Below are 14,596 nucleotides of genomic sequence, written 5' to 3' on the forward strand. Positions count from 1 at the left end.
GAATGTGGAAAATGCTAGAATAACTTACATTGTGAAACAGAGGAAGTAGATAACAATTGTATGAATTGATTATTAAATTAACTATAAATAATTTGGAGCCAATAGTTGGCTATACTATTAATTAAACTTGCTCACAACAGAACTTTTCGTTCTTAGAGCAGGTACTTAATTTAGATTTTTCTATAAATTTGATTAAACTTAGAAAAAAAAAGTCTAACGACTTATAATATGAAATTGATGGAGTACTAGTTTTACAACTTGTTGGTTGGTCTTAGGTTCGATATGATTTATTTGATGGTGCTTGATTTTTTTTTTATTTCATCAGTCATCCTCTTCTTTACAACTTGTTGGTTGGTCTTAGGTTCGATATGATTTATTTGATGGTGCTTGATTTTTTTTTATTTCATCAGTCATCCTCTTCCCTTCCCATGTCTCGGTGGGGAAGAACCTAGGGGAGGTTATCAATCTCTGTCCCCTCCACTAGAGCTAGGGAGCTAAGTGCATGCACTATTGATGGTCCGCATATGTCTTCTGCGCCTTACAGGGACTAAAGGATAAGAGAAATTTTAGGTCATTGAGAAATTATCTTGAGATATTTAAATTTTATATTAAAATTTTTGATATATCAAGGTACCTACTACTAGGAGGTATCGAATTTTACATTAGAAAACGTGGTATTTGTAAATACCTTTCAAGGATAACAGGGAGCTAGAAAGAAATTGAGTTATATATGTTCATCTCGGTGGCATATATAAGAGCAATTAGATCCTTTTGCATTGGATGGTAGTTTGCCAATTGGAGCTTTTTGGATTGGCAAAAATATATATGCATGTCTACGAAAGAATTCTGCTTGTGAACTGGCAAAAGTATTACCATTGTATAAGATGGTTCCAATGTTGTGTACTTGTAGAGAATATTTGACTATACATCCTGTTCATATTAGTACCTACCAAGATCTATTAAAAAATTGTACTCGCTCTATGTACACATTGTTTTTTTATTGGACATTAATTGATAATCACCATAGATAGATATATGTAAGTAATTAACATCTTATAGAGCTTTGGAGTGGCTGCTTCATGTTACCTATAAGGTTCCATATTAGGGTCTACCAAAATGGAGATAATTATATATTTCAGGTCCTTAAAAATACCTAACATGCACATCTTAATATCTTATATGTAAGCTAATAGTACTAAAATAAAATATTATCAGTTAGAGACGATCATAAAAAGTTTCTGTATATATAAGCCGATGGATCATCTATCCTTTATGCATTGCCAGCCTAGTGCCTAAAATTAACTTCGTTTACCATGACGACAAGTGTCTTGCCGCTACTACTACTCCACATCTTCATCCTCTCGTCCATGGGCTCTCATGGCCATGGCCATGGTGATGGAGGAGCTGAGAATCGCGAGCACTACATTGTCGTGGAAACCAGCTCCTTGTTGAAGCCCAAAGCCATCTGCTCCGGTCTCAAGGGTAATGTGTTAACGTAATTCTGCAGTAATTACTTACTAATTAACTGCTGATTAATTTAGGCTTGCTTAATGTACGCCTAATACGTGTACATGAGTACATGCGTGCAGCAATGCCATCCAGCAATGGCACGTGGGTGGCGCTGCACCGCCCCTACGGCCCGTGCTCGCCGTCGCCGACGACAACCTCGCCGCCGTTGTTGGTCGACATGCTACGCTGGGACAAGCTCCACACCGACGCCATCCGGAGGAAGGCCACCGCCGGCGGCGACGTCGTGCTTGAGCCGGACAAGCCGATCGTCGACGTGCAGCAGTCGGACTACAAGATGCAGGCGAGCTTCGGCATCGGCACCGGTGGCAGATCGGGCTCGTCGTCGTCGTCGTCGTCAAGAATCAGCCGCCCGTCGGCGATCGACGACCCCATCCTGGCGCAGCCGATGTCCATCGACACCAGCATCGACCTGCCATGGATCCAGTGCGCGCCGTGCCCCATGCCGGAGTGCTACCCGCAGCAGAACGCCTTGTTTGACCCGAGGAGGTCGAGGACCTCCGCCGCCGTGCCGTGCGGCTCCGCCGCCTGCGGCGAGCTCGGCCGCTACGGCGCTGGTTGCTCCAACAACCAGTGCCAGTACTTCGTCGACTACGGCGACGGCAGGGCCACCTCGGGGACGTACATGGTGGACGCCCTCACGCTCAACCCGAGCACCGTCGTCATGAACTTCCGCTTCGGCTGCAGCCACGCCGTGCGCGGCAACTTCAGCGCCTCCACCTCCGGCACCATGTTCGCGAGGACGCCGCTGGTGCGTAACCCGAGCATCATCCCGACGCTGTACCTGGTTCGCCTCAGGGGCATCGAGGTCGGCGGGCGGCGGCTGAACGTGCCGCCGGTGGTGTTCGCCGGCGGCGCGGTGATGGACTCGAGCGTGATCATCACGCAGCTGCCGCCGACGGCGTACAGGGCGCTGCGGCTGGCGTTCCGGAGCGCCATGGCGGCGTACCCGCGGGTGGCGGGAGGGAGGGCCGGGCTGGACACCTGCTACGACTTCGTCCGGTTCACGAGCGTGACGGTGCCGGCGGTGTCGCTGGTGTTCGACGGCGGCGCGGTGGTGAGGCTGGACGCGATGGGAGTCATGGTGGAGGGGTGCCTCGCGTTCGTGCCGACGCCGGGAGACTTCGCGCTCGGCTTCATCGGGAACGTGCAGCAGCAGACGCACGAGGTGCTCTACGACGTCGTCGGCGGCTCCGTCGGCTTCCGCCGTGGCGCCTGCTGACGACCGCACCTTGTGATCGACCCGTTTAATTTGAGATTTGCTCCGGTAAAAAAAAAAAAAAACAGTACCTCAAGGTCCGGTACTTCATGACACCAAATTATTTCTGATCGTTATATCTAATTGGGTAGAATGGACATTGATATATCCAACGATGAGGAATGATTTGGTACTGTGAGTTACCGGTACTTCAAGATACTTTTTGTTGGATCAAAGCAAATCTCGCTTAATTTACATCCCTATCTATGCCAAATAAATCTTCAAAATGCATGTTTTTATTCATAACGTGCTATAACGTTATTAGGTTTTGTGCATTGTCTATATAACTATGGTGTAACCGTGTAAGTTATGTATTAAACTTCGAGGCAAATATAATTAATTTGCCGTGCTAAAAACCTGTATAGTTTTTTTTTTCTCTTAAAACAACTGTTATAACGCACGACCCGAATATAATTCAAAGTCAAAACATATCATTAGACAACAAAACATACCTGATGATGCTTGCATATATCTATAGTAGCAGTAGTTGCTGGTGGTTTGGCTGACGTATAAGGAATGTGACGCAACGCATGGCATGTGGTGTTACATCACGTACGCTTACGTACGTGGAAAACGTGGTTCGCAGATCCTCACCAACTGGTCATGCGAACCATGCAACAAGCAGGTGGTTTCCCAAAGTTATTAGTGATGGAGCTGGAACGAAATGGAGAGATGTGCTATCCGTTTATTTTGCTCTACTAATTTAGAGAGTGCGAGTTCGTATGGATTGAGGGATATATACATAGTGAAAATATATAACTATAGCTATTTTTTTTACCAGGTTCCTAAGCATCCCCTCTCCTATCTAGTTCCGCCCCTACCAAAGTTAAATCCTGTCTATGGCTAACTACAAAATTACTTTATATTGTAGGATGAAGGAAAGAAGTAGCAACTACCTCTATTCCTTTGCATCATTTGATTTTTTTTTACTATTTTATTACACTTTGAAATAGCTCGGCTATTTTCTATAATTTTGTGTTAAGATATGTATAATGATGAAATTATAATTTTGTGTCCAAAAACCCCTTCTGACATCCAGTCAAACATCCGATGCGACAACTAAATTTTTTTTTCGCGAACTAAACACACCCACAAGGTGACCAAGCTCGTAAAGTCATACTCCCTCCATTCCAAATTGATCTACATATTTCATAGGTACACCAAGACCAAGAAAAGCTAATAACTCTCTCATACTATATTTACTTTAGCAACAAACTCAATGCATTCACCATCCCTACTATTTCCTAGCCAATAGCAAATTCAGATATTGCATGTGGGTTATAAATACTTGTGTGCATGGATGCATGCATCAATGTCCATTTACTCCAATACACAAATAACAAATATACTTAATAAATGAACACAAATATGTAGATCATTCAGGAATAACCTCAAAAAAATTATATGTAGATCAATTTAGAATGGAGGGAGTATCATAAACAGACCGATCGTCTCATGGATTTAAGCTATGGATAACATAGGACCAAGCTCATAAAGTCATGTCAGCAGCTGTTTGTTGGTCAGAAACTCGAACGCATGTGGAAGATACATCACATTGAATCTTTGGACATATATATGGAGCATTAAATATAGATAAAAAGAAAAACTAATTGCACAGTTTGTATATAAATCGCGAGACGAATCTTTTGAGCCTAATTAAACTATGATTAACCATAAGCGCTACAGTAACCCACATGTACTAATGACGGATTAATTAGGCTCAAAAGATTTGTCTCGTGGTGTCCAAGTGAGTTATGAAATTTAGTTTTTTCATTCGTGTCCGAAAACCCCTTCCTATATCCGGTCAAACGTCCGATGTGATATCCAAAAATTTTTATTTCACCACCTAAACAGGCCGAACAGTAGTACTTCAATGTTGCCATGAAAGCGTGCAACTGCCATGCTGCAACTCCTACATCATCTATGCCATCAGTGCGTTGTCGTAGTCTCGCGACTCACTGCACGTACGATACCAGCTGCATATATGCAGGCAAGAGTAGGGAGAGCAGGGATGTGGGTATGTTTGGTTGGTGCCCTGAGCAACCTGTGAGATTTTTGTGTCTTAGGTCCTGTATAGATTTCAACTTTTTTTTAAAAAAACTTTTAATTTTTCCGTCATATCAAACTTTCCTACACACATACTTCCTCCGTTTCAAAAAGAATTCAACCTGTGATCCTTCCTAGAACAATGAATCTGGACTACCTTTTATCTAGATTCGCTATCTTAGGAGAGGATGTGAGTTTTTTTGGACGGAGGGAGTAAATTTTTAACTTTTCTGTCACATCGTTTCAATTTCTTCAAACTTCTAATTTTGGTGTGGATGTGTTTAGTTCACGCAAAAATTGGAAGTTTGGTTGAAATTGGAATGATATGATGGAAAAGTTGAAAATTTGTGTGTAGAAAAATTTTGTTGTGATGAAAAAATTGAAAGTTTGAAAAAAAAGTTTGGAACTAAGCTCGGTATTTGTATGATGACGTGGTACATTTGTACGTTGAATTTTAGAAATTAGGTCCCGTTCTTTTCCTCGACAACCTCTGCAACCTCTGGAAAACGTTTTAATTACACAATTTTGGAGCCACATATTAATGGAAGATGACAGTCGTGGTTCACGTTTATTAATTATTGTCCTATTGTCGTCTGGCCTGTCCATTTTCTCTTCAATGCATGGGTATCAGACTACCAGTACCACCCTACCAGGCTAATCCCTCCGTCTAAAAAAAAGTTAGACAAACCTTAGACTTTCGTGTCCAACGTTTGACTGTCCGTCTTATATGAAATTTTTTTATAATTAGTATTTTCATTGTTGTTAGATGATAAAACATGATTAATACTTATGATTTTCATATTTTTAAGATGAATATTTTAGAAATTATTTGTAGTCAAAGATTTTAAATTTTGACTTTACCCTTATCCAAAACGACTAATATTATCAGCCCAGAGGGAGTAAGTCGTTAGGAAATAAGACAAAATTTATGGGAAACTTAAACCATAGAAATATACTCCCACCGTTTCTAAATATTTGATGCCGTTGACTTTTTACCACATGTTTAACCGTTCATGTTATTCAAAAACTTTTATGAAATATGTAAAATTATATGTATTATAAAAAAATATTTAACAATAAGTCAAATGATAGGAAAATAATTAATAATTACTTAATTTTTTTAATACTCCCTCCGGGTTTTAAATACCGTGCTAGATTTGACCTCATTTTATTGAATGAGATGGAGGGAGTATTTTTCTTTTTTTTTTTTTTTAAAAAAAGCAATGGTCTGTCATTACATACTGGGAAAAAGTACACCGAAGGTCCCTCGACTTGTCATCGAGTTACAAAATCGTCTCACAACCATAAAACCAGATATCCGGCGTCCCTTAACAAATTAAAACCGGTCAACGGCGTCCTTCGGTAGTTTTGACCCACCCCGGTTTTATCCTACGTGGCGGCCGAGTCAGCGTGGGACCCACGTGGGCCCCACATGTCAGGCTGACACGTCATCCCCCCTCTTCTCTTCCTCGGTTCCTCCTCCGCGCGAGCATCTCTGACGAGCTAGCGCCGGCGCCCGCGCCGTAGATAAACGCCACGCCGCGCGGGGCTGCCAGCGCGACGCCCGCGACGTGAAGCCGGCGCCCGGCGCCGCTGCCGCCTTGGAGGAGGGAGGAGAGGGCTCCGGCGTCGATGAAGTCCGAAACGAAGATCCATAGCTTCCCCCCTCTTCCGCTTCCTTTTGCTTTCATCTACACTCGCGTTCTCATCGCCAATCATATCGGTCCATCCTTACCACTAATCTCTGCGGCTTTGCTATCAGCAGTAGGCTCCAAGTTCTGCTTCTTAGTTTTCTTCTACATGGAACATACAGAATATGACAAGGTACCAACTGCGGAAGCAAATCGGGCACAAGCTAACAAATTGCATTAATACTAGAGTAGTAGAGTTCTCTTGCATTTCCAAAGAGCAACGATAGAATGTGATGAACAAAAGTATTACAGCAACCGGATGAACGGACTAAATGCAACGTAATAGCAGGCAAATGTGCTTAAAGATACCGTGTTTATCCAAGAAATTAACCCGCAATACCTTATCTTTGCGAGAGCCTTGTTCTTCGCCGCATCGCTCTCTCCTTGTTTCCCTGTAGAGGATGTAGGAATTTCATCAGGCTATAGTTCAGCGGCAGCTGGGGCGAAAGGCGTAAGGGGAGCGCACCTGAGGAGTCTCCGGCAACGGCGCCCTTCTCGCCGCCCTTGTGCTTCTCCTGGATGGCGATGAGGCGGCGGAGCTTGGACGGGAGCGCGTCGAGCTCCCGCTGCTTCGGTGGTGGGGGCAACCGCGGTTCGCCGCCGTGCGCCGCCCTGTAGTTCTTCTCCCTCCGCCTCCGCCCCTTCCCCGGCATCTCCTCTCCCTCCGCCACCGCCGCCGCCTCCTCCTCTCCCGCCTCGCCTCGCCCCGGCGGCCTCCTCCCAAGTGCTGGCCGGCTTGCCCAAGAACAAAGAAGAGAAGAGAAGAGAAGAGTGAGAGAGAGAGGAGGAAGGGAGAGAGACGACGTGGCAGCCTGACATGTGAGGCTCATGTGGGTCCCACGCTGACTCAGCTGCACGTAGAACAAAACCGGGGTCAAAACCACCGAAGAATCTACTGTGACCGGTTTTGATTAGTTAAGTGACGATGGATATCTGGTTTTGTGGTTGGGGGATAATTTTGTAATTCGATGACAAGTTGAGGGACCTTCGGTGTACTTTTTCCTTTCATACTGACTTGGAAGTGTCTGGATGGGGTTTGATGGGCCTGCATACTGGGCCTATAGCTCTAAGCCTGTAACCGGTGGAGTGTATGCTGGGCTGGAAGCCTGGTAGGACAAAAGGCCACGACAATTTTGTGCTATGGACTTCGGGGCCAAACGAAGTGGGCTAGAATTATACAGCAGTGTTTGATTGGATGTCAAGCTTCCATTATACACTGCTGAATAAGAATTCTATAGTGGCTAATATAACTTAACATTATCATAAAACGGATAGGGAGTATATAGTACTAGTACTAGCTAATACTATAATTAAACATTATCATCAAGCATGTAGTAATACTTTCATTAAAAAAAGCATGTAGTAATACATACTTCCTCCGTCCTAAAAAAACTCAACCTGGTATTGGATGGAACATTTTCTAATAGAAGAATCTGAGCATACTTCTATCCAAATTTGTTGTTATAGAAAACATCACATCTAATATTAGATTAGATTTTTTTTTTTTGACGGAGGGAGTAGATCCGTCGGTCTATCCAACGAAAGCTGGTACGTCAGACTTGTCTAGGCACCACGTGTCCCTGGTACGGGACTCATCGTCGTCGCCGTCGCCGACGGCGATGGTCACCGGCAGGCAGTAGAACGTGGTGGCGACGCCGCCGTTGCTCCTGCTGATCCTCCCGTCGATCTCCATGCGGGTGGTGAGGAAGCCGTCCACCTGTATCGCCGCGCTGATGCCACGGCCGTCGAACAGCGCCTTCACGTACCGGAGAGGCACGTCCTCCGCCGCCGCCAGCGACACCCTCGCCGCCGCCTCGTGCGCCACCTGCTGCGCCACGGGCACGTCCGGGAACGGGAACTGCGCGATGATCGGCGCCGCCGCCGCCGGCGAGGCGGCGTCGCCGTCGTCGATGGCCCGGAGCGCGACGGTGATGCCCGTGTACTCGATGGAGGCGCGGCCGCTGGGGTTGAAGGCCCTGAGGACGAAGCTCATGTTCACGCGGGGCAGCGGCTTCATCGCCGGCATCCTGCTGACGGACACGCGGCCGCCGGCGACGCTTAGCCGGAGCTTCTCCGGGCGGAGTAGCACGACGACGGCGCGGGCGATGACGACGACGGCGAGGACGGTGACCACGGAGGCCAGCGTGCAGCGCGCAAGGTTCAGCCACCGGAACCTTGTTGCCGTCGGCTGCAGCTTGCTGCCGTCGTCCATGACGAACACACACTCCGCACACAGTACTGTTAAAGTTAGCTGGATGAAATAATCCACGTCACTCCATGATCCATCTATTGCCTACCTACTATATTTATAGACATCTATTGCTGTTCTGATACAAATTGATTAAGGGCATGTTTAGATCCTACTCTCACATCGAATGTTTGGACACATGCATGGTATATTAAATATAGACTAAAAAATAACTAATTGTACAGATTGCAACTATTTTACGAGACGAATCTTTTAATTGCTCTATGATTTGACATTTGCTAATGATGGATTAATTATGCTTAATAAATTCATCTCGCAGTTTACGGACGGATACAATAATTAGTTTTTTTTATTAATACCGAACATCCCCTGCGACATCCTATAAAATATCTGATGTGAAATGACAAAACTTTACCCCCTTATCTAAACACACCCTAATTAGTAAAAGAAAGAACGCTGTCGTTGAAACGGAATTAATAAAACGCAATCACAACATCTCACACGTGCAGCACACTCGATCCCATTCCCATGACTAAATTTCCAGTCGCCTGAAAACCACAAATATTTTCCAGTCACATAATTAACATTATAAATTTGCTAAGCCTAAAATTAACTTTAGTGCTATGTAATTTGTAATTAGTACACTTTTATTGCTATATGTTATTTTGTATTTATATATGTTTGAATTTTTTATGGAATTTTATAAAGAAAAAATTGACTTAGAATTTTGTAGATTTTGAGTTATAAGTTTATTCTATGTAAATTCCTGGATCTTTTGTTATAGAATAGTTTATTGTTTAATTATTAGGGAGTGATGAAAACCATTAAATTATAACCAAGTGACAGAAAACGAATAAAATGTTCAAAAATTTCAGGCGTATGAAATTTAGATATCATCAGAATAGTTTTTTGAAGATATATAATAAGTAACAAGCAGCACTGACGAGTAGTGACTAGATAGGAGTTTAGCGATGTGAGCAAAACACGGATTGTCTTCACTTTCTTCATTTCTTGCAGACATCCATGGCGAGCAGCCACCCATTTCCAAGCTGGTGGGGCGCCAAGCACTCATCATGGCGGCCATCGCCGGAACCCTCGCCGCCAGCGCCATCGTCATCGTCACCTCCGTCGTCCTCAGCCCGACGCGGATATCCTTCTCGGTCACCGGCGGCGGCGCGTCCATCAGCCCTTCCGCCGGCGGCCAGGCGTTTCTCCTCAACCTCACCATCGCCGCCGACAACCCCAGCCACCGGGCCGGGGTGCAGTACCTCGCCTTCGCGGTGAGCTTGCAGCAGTTCACCGCGAGGAACAGGATGGAGTCGGTGGAGGCGACGGTCCAAGAGGGCGTCCCGTTCTACCAGCCGCCGGCGAGCTCGAGGAACGTGCTCGTGACGGTGCCGCTCGTCAACAAGAACTTCTTCGGCGCCAGCCATGGCGGCGGCGGCGGCAGAGGCCCTCCGTTCACCGTGGTGGTGAGAGGACAGGTAAGGTTCAAGGTCTGGCTGGCCTACTCCAGGCCGTACGACGTCGCGGTGGAGTGTGCGCCTGTCGACGTCTTCTCCGGTGCCGGCGGCGCCAAGACTAGCCCCAAATCCACCATGGTCAAGTGCATCCCCTGACATGCATACACATGTCATCTACTCTCTCCATGTAGAGATTCTAGCCAAAAGTACGTACATTTTGAGAAGCATATAAGTTTGGATTCCCAGAAAAAAATGCGCTACATTTCAAAACGGAGCTAGCTATATGATATGATGGTCATTGTCGTTTCGTTCATGCCTTCAATTGACATGTTCTAACAATGTATAATGTAGTCTAAATGATTTATTAGATATCATATTAATTGATTAGCAAAGTGGTTATTTATGGCCATAATTTTATGAATAGTGAACTTTTTGCTCAGTGACAATGCCAATGGGCTAGATATAGTACATTCAAGGCCACTGTTTTTAAGGAAAAAGAAAGTTACAATAAGATGCTATGCAAGTATAATTGTACAAAGCATGATTGGTACTTAGGGTGTGTTTAGTTCACGCCAAAATTGAAAGTTCGGTTGAAATTGGAACGATGTGATGGAAAAGTTGGAAGTTTGTTTGTGTAGGACAGTTTTGATGTGATGGAAAAGTTGAAAGTTTGAAGAAAAAGTTTAAAACTAAACTCGGCCTTATATAGGGGCAGAAAGTTGTGGTACGGATCAACCGTACGTCATTTTTAACTGCAAACTACTACTCCCTCCGTCCGAAAATAAGTGTAGTCATAATTTCCGTGTCCATATTTAATCATCCGTCTTATTTAAATTTTTTTTAAAAAAACTTAAAAACATAAGTCACACATAAAGTACTATTCATATTTTATAATCTAATAACAATATAAATAGTAATTATATTTTTTTAAATAAGGCGGCCTATTAAAGTTGGACACAGAAACATACATGGCTCCGTTTATTACGGAACGGAGGGAGTTACTAATTCGGTTCCTCAATTCCCTTGTGGAGATTGCAAATCAAGCCTTTTACTACATCATCGTTCTGTCGGGGAAATTCCCAGCCGTTGGTTCAAATCCAACATGAGAATTCGTTGCAAACTTAATCCCGTAACAGCTAACACAACTCCAAAAATAAAGGATTCTAGGTTGTATAGCAAAGTCTATGGGGGTGGAATTACTATGTTATCCCGGAGAGGTTGATTCGAAAAAATCACGTCTAGCAGTATAAATATCACTGAGCAATAAATAATATAGTGGTTGGAATATTGACCTGGTAAATTTTGAAAGAGGTTTGCGGACAAAATTTTGTGAACGGAGGAGCGAAAGTAATTAATAAAGGAGGAAGCATGAGTTCAGTGGAAGGACGTGCAGGCCAGAGCAGTTATGGGAGGAAGGACGGCAAACAAATGCAGTGCGCAGGTGCACAAGAGTCCTATATACAGTGCGTATGTGACTCCAGGCCTTTTTCAGCCTGTAACATCGAATCTTTACGGTCTGTTTAAGATCCCGGCAAATTTATCCCGGCAAATTTTTTTAGCCTGTAACATCGAATGTTTTGACATATGTATGAAGTATTAAATATAAAAAAAAATAATTATACAGATTATGTGCAAATTACAAGACGAATCTTTTAAGCATGATTGCTCCATTATTTGATAATACAGTGATACAGTAAACATTTGCTAATGACAGATTAATTAGGCTTAATAAACACGTCTCGCAGTTTACAGACGGATTATGTAATTTGTTTTGTTATTAGACTACGGCCTTGTTTAGTTCCTAATTTTTTTTCCTAAAAACGTCACATCGAATCTTTGGATACATGTATGGAGCATTAAATATAGATAAATAAAAAACTAATTGCACAGCTTACATGAAAATCGCGAGATGAATATTTTAAGCCTAATTAGTCCATGATTAGCTATAAGTGCTATAGTAAACCGCATGTGTTAATGATGGATTAATTAGGCTTAATAAATTCGTCTCGCGGTTTTCAAGCGAGTTATGAAATTAGTTTTTTCATTCGTGTCCGAAAACCCCTTCCGATATTCTGTCAAATGTCCGATGTGACACCCAAAATTTTTCTTTTCACAAACTAAACAAGGGCTGTGTTTAGTTCCCTTCAAACTTCCAACTTTTCCGTCACATCAAATTTTTGGACACATGCATAGAGTATTAAATGTGAAAAAAAAATCAATTGTACAGTTTGCATGTAAATTGCGAGACGAATCTTTTGAGCCTAATTAGCCATGATTTGACAATGTTGTGCTACAGTAAATATTTACTAATGACAGATTAATTAGGCTTAATAGATTCGTCTCGCAGTTTTATTAGTCTACGAATATTTCAAATGTGTGTCCGTATAGATAAAAAAAATTGAAAAGGAACTAAACACGACCAAGGCCTACGTTTAATACTTCAAATATGTGTCTGTATATTCGATGTGACACGCCAAACTTTTTCAAGCTAGATCTAAGGCCCTGTTTAGATGGGACTAAAACTTTTAAGTCCCTATCACATCGGATGTTTGAAAATTAATTATAAATATTAAACGTAGACTATTAATAAAACCCATCCATAATCTTGGATTAATTTGCGAGACGAATCTAATGAGCCTAATTAATCCATGATTAGCCTATGTGATGCTACAGTAAACATTCTCTAATTATAGATTAATTAGTCTTAAAAAATTTGTCTCGTGAATTAGCTTTTATTTATGTAACTAGTTTTGTAAGTAGTTTATATTTAATACTCTAAATTAGTGTCTAAAGACAGGGACTAAAGTTAAGTCCCTGGATCTAAACACCACCTAAACACGGCCTTACTACTTAGTCATGCTGTAGCAGCATTTTGTTGGTAGGTAGCTAAAGATATTGGGGCCTAATTAAGGATCTGGCCCTGCAACTGCATGCAAGCACCACAGGAATTGAAAGTTTTGCTGTTGCCGGATACCAGGAGTCCATGAGTCAATCAAACACATTAAACACAACGTGATCCACGAAAATGTTATGCACTCCACAAAGATCGTCGTAGAGCAAGGATAATTGTAGGCTAAGCCAACTATATTTAATCTTGTATGATTACGGAGTGACATGCGACATAATAATATATGTCATCTATTTTTTTAAAAAGAAAAATTATCACAACTCTTGATCTACATACAACAGACGAGATCATTAATTTGTCCTTGAGGGTATAAAATCCACTTCACGGTCTCGTTATTTAAGAAATTCAATTGTATTGGATATTAATTATGGGATGAGTAATTCTTTTCTTATCTATATTTCGTAAGTCTACTCGGAACCGTATCCTCTGACATTATACAGTAATGCCACTCCGTGACATTCCTTCAATCCACACCATCCATTCTAAATCAACGGCCACAGACTAATTGGCATCTAACTAATCAAACTAACTAGCAGATTATGTAGGTATATGTACTTAATAGGTGGGAATTAAGGATTTTTTTTGTTAACACTAAAGCAGTCTCTTCATCTTCATTAAACATTAACCCATTGGCTTGTAGATTCACAATTGCCCCGTTTTGACGGAGGATGGCAGCACAAAATTGATGCACATGATTCACTTCCTCCAAGATAATGTGCTAATCGCTGCATCTAACAAGTAAGTGAAACATAATTATTATTAGGGCAGTTCCAACCCATAACACTAGACATGGTTTCCATAAACTCCACATCATCAAGAAACTAGTACTAGACACTACTCTTCCAATGCAAACACCACTATTCCATATTTTAATTTAATGCTACTTATCTCACATGGTGTCTTGGATGTTGTGTAGAAACCATGTCTCATGCAAGACATGGTTTCCTTCTCTTTCCTCATTTATTCACTTGCCACATCATTTTTTGTCCTAGGTGGCAACTTATTTAATGCTATAGACACCATCCTAGTCATTGGGTTCGGAATGCCCTTATATGCTGATTCTTCCACCGGTCAACGATGTTTGCCTCGTGAAAATGCAATATCTGATCTAGGGACAATTATAACTACACAATCTACTAATTAGTTTGATTAATTGCATGTCAAATAATCTACTGCCGTTGACTTAGAATGGATGGTGTGGATTGAATGAATGTCACACCGTGACATTACTGTATAATGTCAGAGGATACGGTTCTCCTACGACACCAGTGCGGTATTAAAAAGAGTGAATTACCCTAGTGGTATTAAAAAAAAAGTTGATAAAAGATGGGTGATGTAACGTGCAAGCTTGCAGGAGGGTGGGGCAGATATATTTATATTGTAGGATCGAAATAAAAGAACTAAGCCAATCAGAGGGGGGTGAATGATTGGTATACCCAAAAACCCAAAACTTTTAGCGGAAATAAAAGTTACTCTCAAATTCGATGAAGATCG

General features: G+C 42.5%; 3 protein-coding genes across 4 annotated transcripts; 1 reads left to right on the plus strand and 2 right to left on the minus strand.

Annotated features, from left to right (window-relative positions):
- Window positions 1–1,251: 1,251 nt before the first annotated feature.
- On the plus strand, window positions 1,252–3,031 carry LOC136351189 (aspartyl protease family protein At5g10770-like). Its single transcript, XM_066311205.1, has 2 exons — window positions 1,252–1,482; window positions 1,590–3,031. The coding sequence occupies exons 1-2, from the start codon at window positions 1,314–1,316 to the stop codon at window positions 2,747–2,749; spliced, it is 1,329 nt and encodes a 442-aa protein (XP_066167302.1). The 5' UTR covers window positions 1,252–1,313; the 3' UTR covers window positions 2,750–3,031.
- Window positions 3,032–5,975: 2,944 nt separating this feature from the next.
- LOC107277467 (uncharacterized) lies at window positions 5,976–7,325 on the minus strand. 2 transcript variants are annotated; one of them, XM_026025957.2, is made up of 3 exons: window positions 6,989–7,325; window positions 6,863–6,914; window positions 5,976–6,624 (listed from the first exon to the last, which is right to left on the minus strand). In XM_026025957.2, the coding sequence occupies exons 1-3, from the start codon at window positions 7,173–7,175 to the stop codon at window positions 6,537–6,539; spliced, it is 327 nt and encodes a 108-aa protein (XP_025881742.1). In that variant the 5' UTR covers window positions 7,176–7,325; the 3' UTR covers window positions 5,976–6,536. The 2 variants fall into 2 exon arrangements, with proteins under 2 accessions (XP_025881742.1, XP_025881741.1); XM_026025956.2 differs by having other exon boundaries at window positions 5,977–6,627.
- A 520-nt stretch (window positions 7,326–7,845) lies between these two features.
- LOC107276065 (uncharacterized) lies at window positions 7,846–8,805 on the minus strand. The gene has a single exon (XM_015787376.3). It carries the CDS (start codon window positions 8,732–8,734, stop codon window positions 8,054–8,056), a length of 681 nt encoding a protein of 226 aa, XP_015642862.1. The 5' UTR covers window positions 8,735–8,805; the 3' UTR covers window positions 7,846–8,053.
- Between the last annotated feature and the right edge of the window lie 5,791 nt (window positions 8,806–14,596).

This window comes from Oryza sativa, chromosome 6, assembly GCF_034140825.1.
Source record: "Oryza sativa Japonica Group chromosome 6, ASM3414082v1".
Taxonomy (NCBI): domain Eukaryota; kingdom Viridiplantae; phylum Streptophyta; class Magnoliopsida; order Poales; family Poaceae; genus Oryza; species Oryza sativa.